The sequence below is a fragment of the Meleagris gallopavo genome, unplaced genomic scaffold, assembly GCF_000146605.3.
Source record: "Meleagris gallopavo isolate NT-WF06-2002-E0010 breed Aviagen turkey brand Nicholas breeding stock unplaced genomic scaffold, Turkey_5.1 ChrUn_random_7181001957369, whole genome shotgun sequence".
NCBI lineage: Eukaryota > Metazoa > Chordata > Aves > Galliformes > Phasianidae > Meleagris > Meleagris gallopavo.
The window spans coordinates 51318-60071 of NW_011217634.1; the positions used below are offsets into that span (position 1 = coordinate 51318).

Below are 8754 nucleotides of genomic sequence, written 5' to 3' on the forward strand. Positions count from 1 at the left end.
CTGGGCAGCCTGGGCTGCTGTGAGACGTGGAGGTTGGTGGCCCTGCATGGCACAGGGGGTTGGAACTTCATCATCCTCCATCCTTCCAACCCAACCATCCTGTGATTCTGTGACTGACCCGTGACACTGCTGACCACTCTCATCCCTCTTTCTTTTTCCCACCCCACCTTCTCTCCTCTCCTCCCCCAGGGGCTGCTCCCACATCGGGGTGATCAAGGCGATGGAGGAGGTGGGGATCCCCATCGACATGGTTGGCGGCACCTCCATCGGCTCCTTCATCGGCGCGCTGTACGCCGAGGAGCGCAGCGCTGTGCGCACCAAGCAGCGGGCACGGGAGTGGGCCAAGGTGGGTGCCACCCCCAGCGGGGTGAGCACTTCTCCTTTTCCTTCCTCTTCTTCCTCTTTTCCTTCTCCCTCCTTCCCTCAGTTTTTTTCCTTTCGTCTTCTTTCTTCTGCTCTCCTCCTCTCCTTCCTCCTCCTCTTTCTCCTCTCTCCATCTTCTTCCTCCTCCTCCTTCTCCACTTTTCTCCTCTTTCTCCTGCTCCTCTCTTTCTCCTCTTTCCTCCTCTCCTTCCTCCTTCTTTCTCCCCTTCCTCAACTTCCTCCTTCTTCCTCTCCTTCTGCCTCCTTCTAATCCTCCTTCTTCATCCTCCTCCTCTTCCTCCCCCTCCAGCGCATGAATTCGGTGTTTGCGACCGTCCTGGACCTCACCTACCCCATCACCTCCATGTTTTCGGGCTCATCTTTCAACGCCAGCATCAACAAAGTTTTCCAGGACAAGCAGATCGAGGTGGGCTGTACCCCAATCTGGGGTCCCAACCTGTCTGCCCCTCGCCCCCACCACCACTGTCCTCACGGCGTCACCCACCTCGTCTTGTCCCCAACAGGACCTTTGGCTTCCCTACTTCAACGTCACAACAGACATCACAGCCTCAGCCATGCGGGTGCACACGGATGGTAAGAGCCCCCCCATCGAACTGGGGACGCTCTGTGCACCACTTTATCTCTTCACTGGCACCCCAAAAACGTCACTGTCACCTGGACAGAGGTGGTGTCCCATTGCTGGTGACGGGCAAAGCTCAGCTCCTCACCAGAACCTGGCAATTCCCCATGTCCCCACGTGGGGACAGGGACAGAACTGGGATGCAGAGCTGCAACCCACCCCAGTGTGCACATCTCCTAACACCTCTGCTCAACATTAACCCCAGTAACCCTCACTCACAGCATGGGGGTGTGGGGCTGTCCTGCTGGGGGCACCGCGGGGGTGGTGGGGAAAACGTGGTGGTGGTGAAGGGGAGGTAATGATGGGGACAATATGCTGACGGTGACGGAGACGTCGTGATGGGGACGGTATGTCGTGACGGGGATAGGCATCATGACGGGGACAACGCAGCGGTGCTGGTGGAGACATCACGATGAGGAGCGTGTGCTGATGGTGGCGGGGTCCACGCGGTGGCAGTGATGGCGGCAGTGCAGTGGTGGTGGTGCTGATGGGGTGGGCTGATGGTGGTGGGGGCTGTGCGGTGATGGGGACGATGCGGTGGCTGCCCCTCATCCTTGCCTGGTGCCAGAGCTCACCTGGGACATTGAGCCGTCCACGGGGCGAACGCGGTGGCTTGTAGGCAGCCTGGCTCTCTCCCCTCCCTCTCCTCTAACGCCAACTAATCCCCGCTCACCACCCCTAACCCATCCCCAGCCCGGTGTGAGCAGAGTGCTTTCCCCACCACCACTCTCTCCCGATGCTGAAATCGCATCTCCAGCCCGGGGCTTTGTGCCCATCCCACCCCCCCATTCCCGTGACCGTTCCTCTCCCTCTGGCAGGCAGCCTTTGGCGTTACATCCGAGCCAGTGCCTCCTATCCCCCCTACCTGCCTCCACTCTGCGACCCCAAGGACAGCCACTACCTCGTGGACGGCTGCTATGTTAACAATGTCCCAGGTCAGCATCTCCCTCTCCGGGGCCACCGGCTCCCCTCCAGAAACGCTCCATTTTTTATTTTATTTTTTTTCCCTCAAGAAAACAAAACCAACCAACAAACAAACAAACAAAAAAATCACGCGTATCCCATTCCAGGTGGAGCTTTGCAAACGGCCCCTCTGCCACCCATGGGTGCCCACCGGACCCCCGTGGGGTGCAGACATCCCTGGGCAAGGGCAGGGGTGAGGGGCAGCCCCCTGGGGGGCTCAGGCAGGCGCGGGGCGAGCCGTGCTCACTGCATTTGTTCCCCGCCGGTGCAGGCTCGCTCTGGCGGTACGTGCGAGCCAGCATGACCCTATCTGGGTACCTGCCACCCCTCTGCGACCCCAAGGACGGCAACTTGCTGATGGACGGGGGTTACATCAACAACCTGCCAGGCAAGTAGCATCCCACCGCCCTCACCGGGTCCGGTCCCGGTGGAGAGCAGTTGGGTTGGGGCCACGTGGCCACCACGGGATGGGGCTTCAGTGCTCTCCGAGCTCCCGTTGAGGCTGGATTTGGGCCATCCAGCTTGGTTTTGAGTTGCCTGTTGGTGTTTTCAGTGTTGGCTGCCCTCTTGGGGCATCTTCTTCCTGTGCGAAAGGCGTCCATCCGTCTTGCGTTGGCTTTTGGTAACTGGGTCCAGCCCAAGCGGTGGGCAGTTGGGTTGGGGCCGCGTGGCCACCATGGGATGGGGCTTCGATGCTCTTCAAGGCAACACGGGCTGGATTTGGGCTGTCCCACCTATTTTTTTGACTTGCCTGTTTGTGTCTTCAGTGTCGGGTGCCTTCCTGGGGGCATCTTCATCCTCATTCCTGTGCAAATGGTGTCCGTCCATCTTGCACTGGATCTTGTTGGCCTCTGCGTCCAAGGATGTCTTCATGTTTCTTGGCACACAGGATGCAGCCCTTCATCCTGCGTCTCCTCTTAGCGATAGGTGTCCTCTCATCGTCCTTCACGCACAAAAAACATCCCTCCATCTCTTGGTGTCCTTGGCACTGCAGTTCTCCTGCACTCCTTCCCCACTTCCATCCAACTTGCATCCTCCTCTGCTGATGTCCTTGGCACCGTCTGCCTTCCCTGGGCATCTCCATCCTCCTGCATGTGCCAGCCACCTCCCTCCATCCTGCATCACCTCTGGGTGTCCTTAGCACTCACTGGGTGCCCTCTTTGGGCGTCCTTCATATGACCCATCTATTTTCTGAGCACCTCTTGATGTCTTCAGCACCAGATGCCCTTCATGCCGTGTGTGGCATTTCCCAGCACCTCGTGGTGTCTTTGACACCACACGTCCTCCCCAGGACACCTCCATCCTTTGCTTCCCACCTTCCTCTGTCCTACGTCATCTGCTGGGTGCCCTCCTGGGGCATCTTTGTGCTCCTTTACGTGCGGCCATCCCGAATCGTGTTTCTTGGTGTCTTTGACACCAAGTGCTCTTCTGGAGCATCTCCATCCTCCTTCACATGCAAGCCAGCTTCCTCCCCACTGCATCACCATCTCTTGATGTCCTCAGCTCCAGGTGTCCCCTGGGGCACCTCCATCCTCCTCCCCATTCAACCCATCCCCACCCACCTTGCATCATCTCCTGGAGTCCTCAGCACTGAGTATCTTCCTGGGGTTCCTCCTCATTTACAGACACCGCAGCTTGCCTGCATCCCTCCATCCCCCCTACATGTGCATCGCTGCTCTGCTCCCCACCAGCCCTCAAATCCAACGCCCGTGGGACATCGCTTGTCCCCCCACTGGCCCCAGCATGACTTTGCCATCCAGCCCATGGTTGGGAAGGGTCCTTTGCCCTGCTCCTCTTGTGCCACCACTTCTCATGTGGGGAACCATGGTGTTGCCAACCCGTCTTCCTCCTTCCCTACAGCTGACATCGCTCGCAACATGGGTGCCAAGACGGTGATTGCCATCGACGTGGGCAGCCAGGACGAGACAGACCTGTGCAACTATGGGGACAACCTGTCGGGGTGGTGGCTGCTCTGGAAGCGCCTCAACCCTTGGGCTGAAAAAGTCAAGGTGAGGATTAAGGGCACGCGGGGGCACCCGTGGGGACACAGCAGGATGCTGAGGAGCCCATCCTGGCAGGTGCCCGACATGGCGGAGATCCAGTCGCGCTTGGCGTATGTGTCGTGTGTCAGGCAGCTGGAGGTGGTGAAGTCCAGCTCGTACTGTGAGTACATCCGTCCCCCGATCGACCGCTTCAAGACGATGGATTTTGGCAAGTTCGATGAGATCTATGTGAGTCGGGGGCGAGGAGGCTGGTGGGTGGCTTTGGGATATCAATGGGGTGTCGCGCGTCATGGGTTCGTGGGGTCCTTCAGCCATCATTTGGGGTGTCCTGGTCATTAACAGCGTGTCCTGGCCACCTCTTGAGCACCCAGGTCGTTAACTGTGTGTCCTGGTCATCAGGTTTCATCAACCAGCAATGAGTTGGGTGTCCCAACCAGCATTTAAGGTGCTTTGGCCCATCGGTTATGGTGCCCAGGTCACTGGGTTGGGTGCCCCAGCCATCAGCGAGGTACAGCAGGCCGTCACTTGGGGTGCTGGCATTTTTGGTGTCCCCCAGCCCCTGATTGAGATGTCTTAGCCTTCAGTTGGGTGCCCTGGCCATCATCTGTGTGCACTGACCATTCATGTGGTGACTGAACTATCACCTAGGCTTGTCCAGGCCATCATTTACGATGCCCAAGCCGTCAGTGGCAGTGTCCTGGCCATCATTTGAGGTGCTTGGGTCATCATTCATGGTCCCCGTGTCATCATTTAAGACTTCCTGACCGTTATTTGGGTGCCCCAGGAAAAAGTTGGGTGCCCTTTACCATCAGTTGGAATGTCCTCGCCATGGGTTGGGATGCTCTAGCCATCAGCTGAGTGCTCAGGCCATCCTTTGAGCCTCCCAAAGCCATCATTTGGTTTACCCAAGCCACCAACGAGCTGTGGCCACACTCTTCCCACAGGATGTGGGCTACCAGCATGGCAAATCGGTCTTTGATGGCTGGAGTCAGAGTGACATCATTGAGAAGATGGTGAGGGACCGGCGCTCGGCCGACTTCTATGAGAGCAAACGCATGGATGTGAGTCGGATGGCACCAGGGTCTGTGGGCAACAGGAGTGGGGAACCTGTCCCAGGGCACCCACCCTCCTGCTCCCTTGGGCCACGCCACTCCTCTCCATCTCGTCCCCTCCTTGTTCCATCCATTTGTCCTTCCTTGGTCCATTCTTCTGTCCCCACTTCCCATCCCACTTCACCCTCCCAGGGACATTCAGGTTCCCCCAAAGATGCTCACATGTCCTCCAAGATATCCAATCTCCTCAAAGAACGCCTGAGGTTCTCAAGGCCCATTGGGCCACTCAAATTTCTGCTGGGCCATTCAAATTCCCCAAGGGCCACCCAGGTCCTCAAGGACACCCAAGACCACAGGGACACCCCAGTCCTTCATTGGGTCATTCAAGTTCTGCAAGGGATTTCCAAGTATAAGGGACACCCAAATCACCCTTTTATCCGCCTTAGTCCCCTTCCACCCCATCACCCACCTCACGTCCCCCATCCTCACCCCTCTCCCATTTGGGGGTTACATCTCACGGACCCCTTTCCCCCCGTAGGTGCTCACGTACCCCAGTGCTGGTTTCACAGACCTGGCAGAGATCATCTCCCGCATTGAGCCTGCCAAGCCCTACCCATCGGATGGATACGCGGATGGTGAGCACCCATCTCACAGGCTGGGGCCGGGGGCTGCATTCAGGCCCTAAACCCCCCTTTTTCCCTCCTTTCTGCTCCCATTAGAGGAGTCTGACTACCTCACCGAGTACGAGGACGAGGGGCCGGAGCTGTCGCGGGGCGAGGAGGAGGCGTTCGCCCCAACAGAGTGGCCTGGAGCCGGCGTGACAGAGGCTGTGAGTGCCCCTGGCCATAGAGACCCTCCAAAATGGGCTGACCCTGGGCTTGGGGCTCCCAATGCTGCCCTCACCCCATCCGTGGGGGGACATGGGGCGAGTCCTGTCCCCAGGTTGTGGAGAATCCCTGAAATGGGGTGTCCTGGGGGGTTCCCCATCCTGGTATCCCCATCCCCATGTCCCTATCCCGGTGTCCCTACACAAATGTCACCATCCCAGTGTCCATTCTGGTGTCCCCACCCCTGCGTCCCCATTCTGACATCCTGACATCCCCATCCCCGTGTCCCTATTCTAATATCCGTGTCCTGATGTCCCCATCTTGGTATCTCTGCTCCAGTGCACCCATCTTGGTGACCCCATCCTTCCTCAGTGTCCCCATCCCAATGTCCCCATCATCCTGCTGTCCTTTCCCTGCTATCCCCATTCTGGAGACCCAACTCCAGTATCCCCATCCCAACGTCCCCATCCCAACGTCCCCATCCCGATGTCCCCATTCCAGTATCCCCATCCCAACGTCCCCATCCCAGTATCCCCATCCCACCGTCCCCATCCCAACGTCCCCATCCCAACGTCCCCATCCCGATGTCCCCATTCCAGTATCCCCATCCCAACGTCCCCATCCCAACGTCCCCATCCTGATGTCCCCATTCCAGTGTCCACATCCCAGCGTCCCCATCCTGATGTCCCCATCCCAACGTCCCCATCCCGATGTCCCCATTCCAGTATCCCCATCCCAATGTCCCCATCTCAACGTTCCCACCCTGATGTCCCCATTCCAGTATCCCCATCCCAACGTCCCCATCTCAACGTTCCCACCCTGATGTCCCAATTCCAGTATCCCCATCCCAATGTCCCCACCCCAGTGACCCCCACATATCCCCTCTCTCTCCAGGAGGAAGAGCAGACCCTGCGGCACCGCCCCAGCCTGGCTCAGCCCTCCTCTACGCCCCCCACCTGAACCTGGAAGGCACTGAAGGACCCCAGCAGCCCCCCAGTTGCTGCCCCCAGCACTACCTCCGCACCCCGGGGCCCCCCACCCCTCTTTGTGGCTGCTTCCCCAGCCAGGGCTTAGCTCCGTGGCACTCCCCACCCACCCAGGACTGTCCCCACTGCTGTCCCCAAGTTGTGGGGTCACAGGGGGGGCTCCAGGGACCCTCCTTCTCCCCCCATCCTGCACTGTTGCACTGGCCCAAATCCCCCCGCTCCGCAGGACCGACCTCGTGGTGGTGGGGAGGAATGACTGCTGTACATTTTCTTTCGGTTTTGTTTCGTTCTGTTTTGTTTGTTTGTTTTGTTTTTTTAATTATTGTTATTTAAAAACGAACCCAGCGTCGTTTTGTCCAGAGCAAAAGCGGGTGGGCAGTGACACGGGAACAGCCAGCGCCAGGTGACATCCACAGCATCACCGCACCATGCGGGGCAGGGACACACGTGGGGGGCGTGGGGTGGGGGTAACAGGGAGGGCATGGGGACAGGGACAGATGTGGAGACCCTTGGGGACACCTGGCACCTCCATGGCACCGTGATGGGACAGCCAGTGCCACTACCAACCGTGGGACATTTGGCACTGACATGGGACTGCCACCACCGCCATGGGACACCTGACGCCACTGTGGGACAGCCACCATCATCTCAGGACAGATGTCACCACTGTGAGACTGCCACCAATGTCATGGGATACCTGGTACCACTGTGGGACAGCCACCACTGTCTTGGGACAGCTGTCACCACTGTGGGATTGTCACCAGTGCCATGGGACACTTGGTACCACTATGGAACAGCCACCATCATCTCGGGACAGATGTCACCACTGTGAGACTGCCACCAATGTCATGGGATACCTGGTACCACTGTGGGACAGCCACCACTGTCTTGGGACAGATGTCACCACTGTGGGACAGCCACCAATGTCATGGGATACCTGGTACCACTGTGGGACAGCCACCACTGTCTTGGGACAGATGTCACCACTGTGGGACAGCCACCAATGTCATGGGATACCTGGTACCACTGTGGGACAGCCACCACTGTCTTGGGACAGATGTCACCACTGTGGGATAGCCACCACTGTCTTGGGACAGCTGTCACCACCATGGGACTGGCACCACTGCCGTTGGTCACCTGGTACCACTGTGGGACAGATGTCACCGCTATGGGACAACTGGTATGACTATGGGACAGCCACCACCACCTTGGGACAGCTGTCACCACTGTGGGACTGCCACCATCATCTTGGGACAGCTGTCACCACCGTGGGACTGCCACCACCTTGGAACAGCCACCACCACCATGGGACACCTGGCACCACTATGGGACAGCTGTCACCACCATGGGACTGCCACCACCACCTTGGGACAGATGTCACCACTATGGGGTAGCCACCACTGCCATGGGACAACTGTCACCACCATGGCACAGTCACCACCACCATGGGACACCTGGCACCACCGTGGGACAGCCACCACCACCTTGGGACAGATGTCACCACTGTGGAACAGCCACCACTGTCTTGGGACAGCTGTCACCACCATGGGGCAGGCACCACCCCCATGGGACATTCAACATGGCCATGGGACAGCTGTCACCACCATAGGACAGCCACCAGAGCCACAGGACAGCTGGCAACGCTGTGGGACATAGTGCAGCCATGGGATGCCCATCACCCCACAGAGCACCCAGCATCACCCCACAGGGCACCCAGCATCACCCCAAAGAGCACCCAGCATCACCCCACAGAGCACCCAGCATCACCCAAAGAGCACCCAGCATCACCCCACAGAGCACCCAACATCACCCCACAGGGCAGCCAGCATCACCCACAGGGCACCCAGCATCACCCCACAAGGCACCCAGCATCACCCACAGAGCACCCAGCATCGCCCCCCACCCCCCACCGGTGCCCCC

The 8754-nt window shown here is 58.9% G+C and overlaps 1 protein-coding gene across 6 annotated transcripts in view; it reads left to right on the plus strand.

The window, feature by feature from the left end:
- Nucleotides 1–7174, plus strand: part of PNPLA6 (patatin like phospholipase domain containing 6) — an 18582-nt gene extending 11408 nt beyond the window's left edge. For 2 of the 6 annotated variants that reach the window (XM_010728320.3, XM_010728321.3), the window contains exons 26-36: nucleotides 190–346; nucleotides 674–790; nucleotides 888–957; nucleotides 1822–1938; nucleotides 2238–2354; nucleotides 3827–3975; nucleotides 4045–4197; nucleotides 4914–5030; nucleotides 5560–5656; nucleotides 5741–5850; nucleotides 6743–7174. In XM_010728320.3, the coding sequence (XP_010726622.1) occupies nucleotides 190–346; nucleotides 674–790; nucleotides 888–957; nucleotides 1822–1938; nucleotides 2238–2354; nucleotides 3827–3975; nucleotides 4045–4197; nucleotides 4914–5030; nucleotides 5560–5656; nucleotides 5741–5850; nucleotides 6743–6808 (1270 nt within the window). In that variant the 3' untranslated portion in view covers nucleotides 6809–7174. The remainder of the gene's footprint in view (nucleotides 1–189; nucleotides 347–673; nucleotides 791–887; nucleotides 958–1821; nucleotides 1939–2237; nucleotides 2355–3826; nucleotides 3976–4044; nucleotides 4198–4913; nucleotides 5031–5559; nucleotides 5657–5740; nucleotides 5851–6742) is intronic. The other 4 variants (XM_010728322.3, XM_010728324.3, XM_010728323.3 and 1 more) reach the window with 3 other exon arrangements.
- Nucleotides 7175–8754: the final 1580 nt, after the last annotated feature.